This window comes from Sminthopsis crassicaudata, chromosome 1 (assembly GCF_048593235.1).
Source record: "Sminthopsis crassicaudata isolate SCR6 chromosome 1, ASM4859323v1, whole genome shotgun sequence".
Lineage (NCBI taxonomy): Eukaryota > Metazoa > Chordata > Mammalia > Dasyuromorphia > Dasyuridae > Sminthopsis > Sminthopsis crassicaudata.
This window is the reverse complement of record NC_133617.1, coordinates 183,350,735-183,365,568: the sequence shown is the minus strand read 5'-3', so window position 1 is coordinate 183,365,568 and position 14,834 is coordinate 183,350,735. Positions and strand designations below refer to the sequence as shown.

The window sequence follows — 14,834 nt, the reverse complement described above, 5'->3', positions numbered from 1 at the left end:
TGGGGAGATCAGGACCCGGGGGCGCCGGCAGCCCGCCCAGCTCAGAAGGAGGGCGAGGCCGCGGGGGCGGAGGCTTCTCCTAGTCTCTCTCTGGACCTCTCGGAGGCAGAGATGGGCGGGCCTGAGGGAGGCAATGCGCGGCTGTTCGCATACCCGCCCTCTATTCCCCGACACCCACCCACCGGGGGCTGTCCCGTGTCACTGCGGCCAATAAGAGGGGAGAGGAGGGGAGCGGGAAGCTGAGCGGGCTCCCCACCCGGCCAGTACTCCTGTCGTGACCACAGTGCCAGTGCCAGCGCCGGGGCTGGACCCCTCCTGCTCCCTTCGGCTCTGCGCGGCTGCCTCCCGGAGCCCCCTCACTGTGAACCTTAGATTCACTTTGGGGGCCAGTCCCCCCCAGGTCGGGCAGACACTAAGGAGGGTGACTCGGGGAGGGGGCAGACGCGACAGCCCCCCCGAAGATGCAGGATGGCAACAGAACCGTCGCCGTCCAGCCTCGCCTACCGCACCACGGGCTCCACCTTGTTGCACCCGGTCAGCGACCTCCTGGGCATCCCGTTGGACCAGGTAACAGAGGGGAACTCGTCCCTTTTCCCTCACCCATCCGGTGTCCACTATTGCACTCTGCGGCGGCATGAATGGTGGAGAGAGACAGATGTGTTCTGTAGGAGAGGGGAAAAAGTTCTATCTTTTAAACTCGTCCCGGATTCTGCAGACGGGTTAGACACATGGGCCTGTTTTGCAACAGTGAGAAGTTACTCTGCAAATGGAATATTTACTTTTGAAAGGAAATGGGTGTAGTCTGAGGGGCAGGTTAAAGCCTGAACTGAAATTTTTTGGATCCTAAACCTCTTGCCTCCCCTTTCCCATTTGCCCCTACAGTTTCTTCTCGCCCCTCCCCCTTTCATCTCTTCCTTGGTAACAAAATATTAACAAGACAAACCCTGGACCATCTTTAATTCAGAATTAAAATGTTAAGATCCTTATCACCTATATACTTTCAGTCAGACATGTCTGATTTCGTTATCAATGCAGCAGCACGTGTTTATTTTTAAATGGAGGGGAACTTTCCTGAGAAAGTGTGCTTTCTATGTAGAAAAATTTAGGAAGCAAAGGAAGGCATTGATTATTCTTCCCCCAAACAGGTAGGTGTGTACACCCTTCCTGTATATGTAAAGAATGGCATGCTGAGAGTGTTAGAGTGCCTCTGCTTGATTTCTGCTTATCTTTGGGAGTCTGTGACTCCTCAATACTGAGGTAGTTAAGTTGCTATCGGGCAATCATAAAATATAAATGTCAAAAATGCTACTGTTATTCCTGGTGAGTTGGTTTGGGTCCACTGGGCAGGTAAAAATAATGCCGTTGTACTTTGTGTATTGTTATGTGGTATTTCTGAATTTGGGCCAAGTCTCTTTCCTTCCCTCCCTTTCTCTTGCTGATCTCTTACTCTATCACTTTTCAAACATGACTAACTACAGCTTCACTACCTGCATTTCTTTAGCAATGAGGAAGTCTTACCTGAAAGTTTGCCTTTTTCAGACATTGTTTTCTGAGCCAACCTGCTACTGTATTACAAGTGTGAGGATCTAACTGTAGCCTCCACCTGACTAGTGCTTCATCAAAATTGCCGAAACTGAGAGACAGGAAATTAGCTGATAGAACAGATGCCAGCTCATGTGTGCATTTTTTTTTAAAGTCATGAGGTACTATCTGGGAGTAATTTGGAGAGTGAATAGACACACACTTATAGACAATGGTAGACACAAATACTATGAATGTCACATCCTTCTGGACTGAGGCAAAATAAAGCTGTTTCCTAAAGTGAATTCCTTCCTTCCACACAAACAGTATTTTTAAAACTTCATTTTTCAATTATTGTGTAATGAATACACAAAAAAGGAGATGCATATTCATATTATTTGTTTGTAGTAGTTTTGGATTTTTTTCCCGTAAGGTAGCTACTTTAACTCCAACCCTCAAGACTTCCACAAATCAGCCTCTACCTTATTCTATATCCTTGTAAATCATTTAGACATTTTAGGAAAGTTTGGGGAGTGAAAAGAGAGGGGAGAATGGGAAAAGACTTGAAAGAGGAAGTGGAAAATATTTTGAGTGAGAAAGTTAGCTTTCTGTATCAATTACTAAACATCACTTTGAAACACTAAAATCTTTCTCTGTAACTTATTGATGCATCTCCTCTAACACCTCTCTGTAGAAAAGGGTTGACTCTCAATTTGAAAAAAAAAACTTATTACAGGCTAGTAAAAGACATGTTTTAGTTTATTTGGAAGATGTAAAGTAAATTTCTACAGAAAATGAGATCTTGGCTAGAACATAGATTTGGGAATTTGAAGCTTCACTTTTGTTTGTTTGTTTGTTTTTAATTTTACCTTCAACTTTAGGAGTAGCTCAATACTTTTCTTATACTTTCTTTTTCCTTTTTCTCATTCTTCCAATAACTATCTGAATGTGATCTGGGTGGAGTCTCAATTTCTTTTCTTTCACAAGGAAAGCAATGTTAACTACACAGAATACTGTGATGTTTTATTGGAAGAGGGAGGGAGAAGAGGAATGATTTTCACAGATTTACTCATATCAAGATGATAAATATTAACTCTACTTTCCAGTAGATTAATAAAGACTAATTCAATTCAATTTCACAATATTTCTGGAGTGCCTACCTATTATGTATGTCTTACAGTGTAAAATTACTTCAAGTTTAAACTTGAGCTGTCTATAGCCTTTTTAATGAGGAAAAATAGAATATAAAAAGGTACATGCACAATGATCAATAGATCATTATACCTATACCACTGAGAGGTGGTCTGCATTTCTGAAGTATTGAGTTTCCCCCAACTAAAGTAGAGGTTGGAGGCAATTATTTGTGTAACTTTGCCACAACATTTTACTTTTCTAGGCCACTCACATAAAAAATATTCCTCTTAAAGTATCTATCAATGATAATTGCTTTTATTCTCAATTTGGCTTAGAACTAAGATGTGCTTTATCCTTTAATTTATTTTTGAGCCTTCTAGGTTTGCAAAATAGAACAAATTTTCTAGTTTTATGGATTATATTAAAGTTGCTAGTAGGACCGAGATAGGTGGGGGCTCAATGGATAGAATTCTGGAGCTAGAGTCAGGATGATCTGAATTCAAATCCAGACTCAAATACTTCCTAGTGGGAGTGAGTCACTTAACCCCTGAGTGCCAGACAAAATGGATCTATTGGAGAAGGAAATGTCAAACCATTCCAGAGTTTTTGCCAAGAAAATTCCAAATGGGTCATGAAGGGTCGGACGTGACCTAAAAAATAACTAGCAGGATGTTTATATATGGATTGTAACAACTGGATACCCATAGCACAGTCAAAATAATAATAGCTCTATATTATCTTATTTGATCCTCAAGGCACAATATTGTTAAATCTGTGGTTTTGAGTGCTATCAAATAATCCTATTACCTGGAAATATTTATTATTTATCTACATATTGATATTAGGATCTAATTAGCTATAGGCCCTAATGAGTACTCAGTGAATTTATTGATGAGACTACTGAGTGGGAGCAGAGCTGTATGGGTTGAATATTAGACTGTCATATTTAGGTATTTACTCAGTGTTTATTTATTAAATACCCATTGTGTAGAAGACACATTGAATGAAGGCCTGAATTGGAGAATTTCCCTGTTGGGAGTTTCCAAACACTGATGAAATCACAGGTCTGAACACAATTCTCAGGAAAGGGCACCTTAACACCTAGGCAAACCAAAGAAATATTCTTATCCTTAGGGTGTGGAGGTGACTAGTTCCTGACAAATATGTAAGTGTTGACTATTGCTATCAATGTATTGAATTTATTTATAGGTAAAGTTTAATTTCAAGATAAATTTTCTTGCCAGATGGGATAATGCTCTGTGCTGGAATTTCTTGATTTATTACTATGTTTACATATATTATTATGTTGCAGACTCAATGATGATCAGTATTCCCACTATCTAAAAAGAAAACAACATTCCTATTTTGATTTCTAGGTTGTAGATATATGTGTCCTAAAACCATGATGACCAAAGTTTTTACCTGGCAAAAATTATGTGGTAAGGGGCAATCTTAATAAACATTTTTTCCTTTAGCTGTTATTACTGTTGTTTCAGTTATGACCCCATTGGAGTTTTCTTGGCAAAGATATTGCCATTTTCTTCTCCAGCTCATTTTGTAGGTGAGGAAATTGAAGTAAACTTGTCAAGGTTGCAAAAGTCAGGTCTTCTAGATTCCAGACCTAGTATACTATCTACTGTGTCATCTAACTGGTGAGGTGTTAGACCTTTTTGTAAAAATTTCATGGGAATTAACTTCAATTTCCTAATAATAGCTCTGAGCCTTTTAAATTCTTCCCTTCATTCCTCGTTCTCTGGGTAAGAAAGACCCTTCCTCTTCTGATCTAAATATTGCTACACTTTGTTTCAGGTGTTCTTGCCCTGCTTTAATAGTGATTACATTTACTTTCTTGTTGCTCCTTTTTTCTTAGAAGTTCTATGAATGAGCATCATCCTTGATCTGCCCTGTCTGTCCCCAGTGTTTTTTCTGGGATGAACTTTTTTCCTATTACTCTAACCTTTTATTTACCCCTGTTCTGTTCTAGGATCACATATTTCTTAGAAGAATGGTCTCCAAACTTTTTTTGATCATGTTCCTTTATCAACATATTTATTTAAAAATTATGTTCATATTGTCTTGTTATACATCATATAAATCTTATACAAAATAGGAATTTTAAAAGGCTCAGATGATGTCTAAGAGGGATTAGAGAGCCACTGGGGTTGACTGAATCGGGAGTGACATGGTTAGGCCTTTGCTTTGAGAAAATTGCTTTGGCTGCTATGTGGAGGCTAGAGTAGGTTTGAGTGAGAAAGATCAGTTATGCGCCCATAGTCCAAGTAGAAGGTTATGGGATGGCTATGAATATTGAGGTGGGGGAACTGATTCAAGAAATGGCAGAAGAAAAAGATTTGGCAGTTGATTGGATCTGTGGGGTTAGGGAGAGTAAGGAGTCAAAAAGATGACACTGAATTCATGCTGAAGATTATGACCTGGGTGAAGGAACAGAAAAAAAGGAAGTTCAGGAAATGAAGTGTTTTTTTTTTTTTTTATCAGCAAAACTAATGTAAAGAGATCTATAAGAGAGGTCACACAACCTACTCATGCCCACTCATCCTGTGTGACTCATTCTGTCTCATCCAAAATGAAAAAAGGGTGAGGTAGGACTCCTATCAATTGTTCATTGCCATGAAGCCTGAACTCTCCAAAGGGTGCCTGCTAAACCTTTAGGTGATTGGGGGTGGGGGGGTCAAGAATGCCAGAAGAGAAGGGGAATTTTACCTATAACACCTAAGCAGTTGCTGCTTTATTCTCTTTAGTGTTTAGAGAGCTTTGTGCTCTACATCAGTGTCTTCAGGGATTGACTCCCAGCATAGAAGGTAGGAAAGAAGTTGGGAATTTTCACAGTTTAGGGAGGAAGGAAAATAGAGGAATGGGAGAGAAAGATAGTTGTGATTATTATGGAGACAAATTCCAAGACTGGTTATTAGGGAGCCTGGATACCATCGAACTTCCCATCATCCAGTTGGGCTTGAGTTGCTTAGGGACAAGACATCATTTTGGAGAGCACTGGCCTTTAATCTTGATGCTATCATTGTTTTGAGCCTGAGTTCCCCATATATGGTCTCTGGAAGGAAAAAAAAAAGGAGGCTGATTTCCATCCCTATTCAAGCCAGCATATCCTATAGTTATCCCATGAAAGTTTCATTTTAGTAAAGCCTAAACTCCTAGGCTATTAATAAAGCTGAGATACTATGTTCTGGATTCAGTGTGTAAGCAAAGCTTAGGATACCGGTTCCTCCCATTTCCCAGTGCTTGTCTGGCTTTTATTTATATCATCCGGATCTTTTTCCCCCAACAGGATTACTTTTCTGAAGGTCTTTATAATGTCAGTAATTAATACTTTGTATATTTGGTAATTAATTTATTCTTTATATTTAATAATTGAGAAAAGTTCCTTCACCAGTAGGAAGTAAGCCATGGTACCAGTTCCTCAAGTGATTATAATTTAAGAAAATAAAACTTCTCAATAAACAAGAAATATCCTATATTTGTATTAATGTAATTCAATTCAATGTTTTATAATAATATGATATGAGAAAACAATAGGGAAAATTACTCAATCTGGATTTGAATGATTAAAAAGAACCCATTGGGTTCAACAAATGTCATTGTATACAAAAGAGGAAGATTTATTCACCGGCTTATAAAGCATAGTACATACAAAAAAAAATTTGACTGATGATATTTTCTAATTGGTGAAAAAGAAGTACTAATGAAAAACCTCTTCTTGATTTTTCATAAATTTTTAGTAATTTTAATGAGGAAAAATGTATCATTTTTCTTTCAGTGTAATTTCATTTACTATTCTGCCAATCTAAGAAGAAAGAGAAACAGGGTAGTGGCAAGAGAACTTGAAGTCAGAAAGATCTGAATTCAGATTTTGTCACATTGACTGTGATCCTGAGCACTTATTCATCCAATAACCCAGAAAATTCCCTTAAAACCAATATTTGCAGAGAAGATTGATGAATAGAGGAATTTCCTATACAGAGAAATCAGATGCCATTATTTTTTGTGTAGTTCCAGGCTGAAATATAGTACACTCATAGACATAAGGGGGTGGGGCGAGTGATTCACTGAGAAGGGCTAGCAGGAAATTGCTAAATTCCAACTTAGTTTGTGAAATTTTATGAAGCAGTTTAACCTGTAAATGTCACTGAATTCAGACTTCCTTGTTTCCACTGTTCTTTCCAACAATCATTGGTATTTGGCTCTTTTTTTCTGTTTACTAGAAATTCTATTTGATTTTTTTGGGGGGGAGGGGAGGGCTTCTGTGGCATTTAAAAAATATTAAATACTCTATTCTCGCCAAAGCTAAGTGAAAATGGCGTGGTTTGTGTTGTTGAGGGGAAAGCTTTTCTTTCATATTCAGTCCCAGTTCCTGTATGCAGAACCCTAAAAGCATAAAAAATTTATGTCAGTACTCTACTATACTGGCCTTTCTCATTTCATCTTCATTGAGGTCAAAACTAGAAAAATGGCAGGATGGAGGATTTAGATTAGCTGTAAGGAATCTCTTTCTGGTCAGCTAGGTAGCACAATGTGAAACCTAAGACTCATCTTCCATGAGTTCAAATCTGACCTCAGATACTTACTGTGTGACCCTGCACTAGTCAGTTAACTCAGCGTACCTCAGTTTCCTCATCCGTACAATGAATTAGAGAAGGAAATGGCAAACTACCCAGTATCTTTGACAAGAAATCCCTAAACAAGTCACAATTTGTTGAATATGACTGAATAACATCTTTCTAAAGTAACTGCAAGGTACCATATTATTTCTTTTTAAAGCAGAGCTTTTTTTGGCAATTGAGATTAAGTGACTTGCCCAGGGTCACACAGTTAACATGTTAAGTGTCTAAGGCCACATTTGAACTCAGGTCTTCCTGACTTCAGGGCTGGTGCTTTATTCACTGTACCACCCAGCTGCCCCTTAAAACAGAGCTTTTAAAAACTTTTTCCCACTGATGACCTCTTTTTGCTCAATAACTTTTTATGAAATCCTGGTGTGTATACACACACACACATACACACACACACACGGCATACAAATCAAACATTAACTGATAATAAATTATAATTTCATGACTCTCACATTCAATTACAGGATTCCAGTTTAAGAAACTTTGTTTTAAAACATATTCTGAAGCCGTCTTGTTGCTTTTTCCTAGACCATCCCAAATGGAGTGTGACTATCTTTACTTTCTTGTTTCTTCCTTTGAAATGATATATAAAACTTTTACACATATTTTTTTTTCCTTCTTTTCCTTCAACTATTAACTAGGATTGATTAGTGATGGGTCTTATCTAGTTTCATCATTTTATATCTCATTTGCCAATAGAACTACTTTTCTTTAAGTACCTATATGTGTGACCTTATGCTAGGTACTACTGTGCATATGTTAATAGGAAAAGATTATTCTAGTTCATGTCCAGTAGAAGCATTAATCAGAAGTTACATAAATCAGTCTTCAGAGATACTTTATTCCATTATGTGAGGGGGAGAAGATAGAAGGAATACATGTATATACATATATTTCGGGGTGCACATATGTGTTTTGGAAGGGAAATGTTACACAGAAACAATTCTACATTATAATTTTAATTTCTGATTATTCTTCCTATTCCCCCAAATCCTCACTTCTGTTGGCTTAATTTTCTATAATCTTTCCTCTAAAGCTGTCAGAGTGATTTACAAATATACCATACTTCTTTTTTCTGGTCTGATTATCAGCATGATTACTACAGTTTAATAGAGGAAGTACAATGAAATTGCAGAACAAAAGAAGTAGAGGCATTTCTTTTTTCATCAAGATAAAGGGTGGGGCTTTATCAGTTTCAGAAATAATTTATGACTAGGCAGGATAACTGATGAATAAATACCAGGGCTAGCTGATAATAGAACACACTAAAAACTTGTAGAATTCAGTATGTTGAGTTAGAAATTGGCCAGCTGTTAGCTTATGAAAGAGCATTATGATTGTAACTGTTCAAACCTGAATTATTGTATTTGTGTTTGTCTTATTTGATCAATAGATTTTTTAAGAAGTTGTGGTGAATCTAGAGAGGGTGTGAGAAAAGCAAGGAAAAGAATAAATGTAGTAGGAAATAGAAATGAAGAAGAGTTATATGAATTAGGGCTGCTTTGACCTTTTCTGTGCCTTACCAAGAAATATTTACTTAGTAATTATCAGGGATTAGTTGATAACTAGCTGGAAAAACTAGGACTTGAAGGACTTTACCTCACAGGATATAAATATCAAACTTTAAACTGGAAAGGGCCCTTGAGATCATTCAGTCCAGAGGTATCAAACTCAGACAGAAACTAGGCCCATTAAACTATATATAAGGATCCCTGCAGGCCACATATTGTCTTAGAAACTATGTCAATATTATTTATGTTGTATTGTATTTTAATGTATTTTGTTAAATATTTCCTAGTTGTTTTTTAAACATGTAGGGAGGCCATGTGTTTGACACCTCTGGTCTAGCCCATCCCTTCATTTTAATGGTGATTCTGAATTCTTAAGCAGTCATGTCCAGTTCAAGTTTTCAGGCAATACCTAGTTAAGCTGACATTAAAACCCAAGTCCTTGATTCTAAAAATCCTCTCTGCATTACAGCACATATGCTATGAAACATGCCTGACCAGTTGTCTCCTGGCATCTGTATCGGGTAGATGGGTAACTCCAGCTCCTCATGCCATCCATACTGTTTCATTATAGCTTTGATTACTAGGAAGCTTTCTCCTTATATGGAGCAAAAATCTGTTTCTGACTTCTCTCTACTGTTCTTGTGGGCCTCTGGGTTGAGTAAAACAGTCCATAATACTGTCTTATGTATGACAGTCTTTCAAATATTAGGAAACATTTATGTTCTTCCTTAAAGATAGTAATTTTCTAAACAATTATAGTTTTCTTAATTGATTTTTGAATGAGGATTTTTAAGTGCCTCACCATTTTGGCTGTTCTTTCTGCATGTTTCAGTTTGTGAATGTTCTTCCTAAAATGTGACTCCTAGACATGAATACAATGCCCGAGATCAAGGTTTCTTGAACTTTTCCCACTTGCAACCCCTTTTCACTCAAGAAATTTTATATGACCATGAGTATGTAAGGTATATAATAGGTATACAAATCAAACATTTATTGATAATAAATTATAATTTTACAGGCCCCACATTTCAGTTATACGGCCCCAAGAAGCTGGTATCTAGATGAGCTCTGGCTAGGGCAGAGTAAGGTTTATCACCTTTCACATTTTATATAGAATGTTTTCTATATAGTGTTTTCACTCATTCAGCTTGTCATGTGTTCCTGTTGTCATGTGTGCCGGCTGCAATGTGACTTTGCCAACTAATCATTGTGCTTGTAGTTCGATAGAATACTCAGTGCTCTCTCTCTCTCTCTTTCTCTCTCTCTCTCTCTCTCTCTCTCTCTCTCTCTCTCTCTCTCTCTCTCTCTCTCCCTCTCTCTCCCTCCCTCCCTCCCTTCTTCCTTCCTTGCTTGCTTCCTTCCTTCCTTCCTTGCTTCCTTGCTTCCTTCCTTCCTCCCTTCCTTTCCTCCTTCTCTCCCTCCTTCCTTCCTTCCTTCCTTTCCTCCTTCTCTCCCTCCTTCCTTCCCTCCCTCCCTCCCTCCTTCCTTCCTTCCTTCTTTTCCTCCCTCCCTCTCTCCTTCCCTCCCTCCCTCCTTCCTTCCTTCTTTCCCTCCCTCTCTCCCTCTCTCCCTTCTTCCTTCCTTCCTTCCTTCCCTCCTTCCTTCCTTCTTTCCCTCCCTCTCTCCCTTCTTCCTTCCTTCCTTCCTTCCTTCTTTCCTTCCTTCCTTCCTTCCTTCCTTCCTTCCTTCCTTCCTTCCTTCCTTCCTTCCTTCCTTCCTTCCTTCCTTCCTTCCTTCCTTCCTTCCTTCCTTCCTTCCTTCCTTCCTTCCTTCCTTCCTTCCTTCCCTCCCTTCTTCCTTCCTTCCTTCCTTCTCTCCCTCTCTCCTTCTTTCCCTCCCTTCCTCCCTCCTTCCCTCCCTCCCTCTGTCCTTCCATCCTTCCTTCCTTCCTTTCTTCCTTCCTTCCTTCCTTCCTTTCCTCCTTCTCTCCCTCCTTCCTTCCTTTCCTCCTTCTCTCCCTCCTTCCTTCCTTCTTTCCCTCTCTCCCTCCCTCCTTCCCTCCCCCTCCGTCCTTCCTTCCCTCCTTCTCTCCCTCTCTCCTTCTTTCCCTCCCTTCCTCCCTCCTTCCCTCCCTCCCTCTGTCCTTCCATCCTTCCTTCCTTCCTTTCTTCCTTCCTTCCTTCCTTCCTCCCTTCCTTCCTCCCTTTCCTCCTTCTCTCCCTCCTTCCTTCCTTTCCTCCTTCTCTCCCTCCTTCCTTCCTTCTTTCCCTCTCTCCCTCCCTCCTTCCCTCCCCCTCCTACCTTCCTTCCCTTCCTCTCTCCCTACCTCCTTCTTTTCTTCCTTCCTTCCTTCCTTCCTTTCCTTTCCTTCCTTCCTTCCTTCCTTTCCTTCCTCCCTCCCTCCTTCCCTCCCCCTCCCTCCTTCCCTCCCTCCTTCCTTCCCTCCCTCCTTCCTTCCCTCCATTCCTCCCTCCTTCCCTCCCTCCCTCTGTCCTTCCTTCCTTCCTTCCTTTCCTTTCCTTCCTTCCTTCCTTCCTTTCCTTCCTCCCTCCCTCCTTCCCTCCCCCTCCCTCCTTCCTTCCCTCCTTCTTTCCCTCCCTCCTTCCTTCCCTCCATTCCTCCCTCCTTCCCTCCCTCCCTCTGTCCTTCCTTCCTTCCTTCCTTCCTTCCTTCCTTCCTTCCTTCCTTCCTTCTTTCCTTCCTTCCTTTCTTCCCTCCTTCCTTCCCTCCATTCCTCCCTCCTTCCCTCCCTCCCTCTGTCCTTCCTTCCTTCCTTCCTTCCTTCCTTCCTTCCTTCCTTCCTTCCTTCCTTCCTTCCTTCCTTCCTTCCTTCCTTCCTTCCTTCTTTCCTTCCTTCCTTCCTTCCTTCCTTCCTTCCTTCCTTCCTTCTTTCCTTCCTTCCTTCTTTCCTTCCTTCCTTCTTTCCTTCCTTCCTTCCTTCCTTCCTTCCTTCCTTCCTTCCTTCCTTCCTTCTTTCCTTCCTTCCTTCCTTCCTTCCTTCCTTCCTTCCTTCCTTCTTTCCTTCCTTCCTTCTTTCCTTCCTTCCTTCCTTCCTTCCTTCCTTCCTTCCTTCCTTCCTTCCTTCCTTCCTTCCTTCCTTCCTTCCTTCCTTCCTTCCTTCCTTCCTTCCTTCTTTCCTTCCTTCCTTCCTTCCTTCCTTCCTTCCTTCCTTCCTTCCTTCCTTCCTTCTTTCCTTCCTTCCTTCCTTCCTTCCTTCCTTCCTTCCTTCCTTCCTTCCTTCCTTCCTTCCTTCCTTCCTTCCTTCTTTCCTTCCTTCCTTCCTTCCTTCCTTCCTTCGTTCCTTCCTTCCTTCCTTCCTTCCTTCCTTCCTTCCTTCCTTCCTTCTTTCCTCCCTCCCTCCCTCCCTTCTTTCTTCCTCCCTCCCTTCCTTTCCTCCCTCCCTCCTTCCCTCCCCCCTCCCTCCTTCCCTCCCTTCCTCCTTGCTTCCTTCCTTTCCTCCCTCCCTCCCTCCCTCCCTCCCTTCCTTCCTTCCCTCCTTCCTTCCTCCCTTCCTTCCTTCCTTCCTCCCTTCCTTCCTTCCTTCCCTCCTTCTCTCCCTCCCTTCTTCTTTCCTTCCCTTCCTCTCTCCCTACCTCCTTCCTTCCTTCCCTCCTTCTCTCGCTCCCTCCCTTCCTTTCCTCCCTCTCTCCCTCCCTCCTTCCTTTCCTCCCTCCTTCCCTCCTTGCCTCTGTTCTTCCTTCCCCCCTCCCTCCCTCCCTCCTTCCATCCCTCCTTCCCTCCTTCTCTCCCTCCCTCCTTCCCTCCCTCCCCTCCCTCCTTCCCTCCCTCCTTCCCTCCCTCCTTTCTTCCTTCCCCCCTCCCTCCCTTCCTCCCCCCTCCCTCCCTCCTTCCCTCCCTCCTTTCTTCCCCCCCTTCCTCCCTCCCTCCCTCCCTCCCTCCTTTCTTTCCTTCCTTCCTTCCTTCCTTCCTTCCTTCCTTCCTTCCTTCCTTCCTTCCTTCCTTCCTTCCTTCCTTCCTTCCTTCCTTCCTTCCTTCCTTCCTTCCTTCCTTCCTTCCTTCCTTCCTTCCTTCCTTCTCTCCCACAAATTTGATACAGATGCTATGCATAACTTTATTTAAGATCTGTCTATCTACTATCTAATGTCAAATAAAATGGGATCAAAGACAATTCTTTGGATATATCACTAGATACCACTTTTCAGCCCAATATTGATCCAACATTGACTATCTTTTGGATCTGGTCAAGTCATTCAAGTTGTTGAAAGTCTGTTAATCTGAAGTATAAAGAGTTCTTTAATTATGCTGCTCACCTTTTTATTTTGTCAATAAAAATATGGTGAGACGAATTGCCTTATTGAAATCCAAATATGCTGGTATACTTAGTCTATAGCATAACTCCTTTCTTCTTATCTAGTTGCCGTGTCCAAAGAAGAAATGAATTTAGATTGATGAGACTTCTTCCTTATGGTCTTCTGCTGGCTCTTAGTAATCAGTGCTCACAGATAAATATCTTCAGTTATGTATTACAGACTTTTTTCAAGAATTCAAGTCCAGTTCACTGGTTTAGAGATAAAAGAACCCACCTCTTCTCCCTTTCATTCTTTTTAAAAATCAGGACAATTTGTAGTCCTGTGGGATTTCTCTTATTTTCCACTAGTTTTTCAGGACTTTCAATAGCAGCTAAACAATAACATCCATAATTTTGTTTATTCTTTTGTTTTATTAGAAATCATTTACTAAATGCTTTTGTTATATTGAGCACTATGTTTTCTTTATCAGTACTCTGAGATATATTTTAATCCAAACTTGCTATTTTTTCTTTAAATCATCATGGAAAATTAAATTTCAATTTGCTATGAAATAATTTATTCTATATTTTTCAATTTAAATAGCAATATCCTTGTTAGAGAAGATGGAAAAATAATTAAAACTATTTTTTTCTTTGCTAATCATTATCATAGGCCTACTCACCATGAGTAATTGTCCTTTTCATCCTTTGAACTTTATTTCGCCCCTAGCTTGCTAAGGTTTAAGTTTGTCCTAGATTTTAGCATTCTGTTCCTATTTATACTTAATTACCAGTCTTTCCTTTCTTTTTCTGTGTATGTCTTTTAAAAAGCTAAGTTGATAGAGGAGTTCTTTGTATGGCCAAATCTGTTTCTTTAGCTAAGTTTCTCGTCCAACTCTGTTACCCCCTCTCCTTATTGGAATCATTTCTGTTTGTGTTGTCTTTGGTACATCTTATCCCTGGTGAGTTGACTTCCTCCATAGACTTTTAGATAATGGGGCCCTACTTATTCTTTCTCAGGATTCTTTGTATTTATCTTCTCCTGAAATTTGAGTATATAGAAAACTTCCTGCATTATTTATTGGTATTTTAAGACATTCTATTCATGTTTTTATAAAGATTCTTGTTATTTTTTTTTTACTTCAGCAACTAATTATTATTTGTCAAAAGCAGGTTTTAGAATAGTGATTCTTCTCATTGCTTACTCTACCTTTTGAAAATAAAATTATCATTAAGTCAAGTCAGGAATTTATTTTGATTTGAAAGATTGTTTTGGAACATAAACATACACACACATATATAACTAATTCAATTTATCATTAATTTCCTGCCTTCAGTTTGTGATCTGAATTCAGAATCTTTATCCATTTTTTTAAACATTGATTTGGTTGCAATATATTTCTAGTACAATTTTGCTTCTACTTTTCCCTGAATTGATCTTTATCTAAATATTCTCCATCAGGCTTTCCCTCTCAAGTTCTTTTGAAGAGAATGAAATACGATTGGAGCAATTAGTTGAAGCTAGAATCTATAGGGTTGTAAGTACCAGTTTAGAGGTATGGAGATTCATTGAAAATTTTTGATAAGAACAATAGCATTATTAGACTAGTGCAATAGAATATTACTTTGGCAAATATTACTTTGGCATGATATGGATGATGAATTAGAAATTATTTCATATTTCTTTCTTTTATGAGTTCTTTCAGTCACAAGATTAGTGGCTTTCCTATACTTCATTCCATCTTCTGCTTTCATGCATTCACAAAGTTCTTCCTTCATTCCAATACTGAACTTCTCATCTCTCTTTGAGAATCAAAGTGCCATCTTCTCTGTGAA

General features: G+C 39.9%; 1 protein-coding gene across 1 annotated transcript in view; it reads left to right on the top strand.

The window, feature by feature from the left end:
- Positions 1-321: 321 nt before the first annotated feature.
- Positions 322-14,834, top strand: part of MBOAT1 (membrane bound glycerophospholipid O-acyltransferase 1) — a 114,346-nt gene continuing 99,833 nt past the window's right edge. The window contains exon 1 of the mRNA XM_074272528.1: positions 322-567. Coding sequence (XP_074128629.1) covers positions 469-567 — 99 coding nt within the window. The 5' untranslated portion in view covers positions 322-468. The remainder of the gene's footprint in view (positions 568-14,834) is intronic.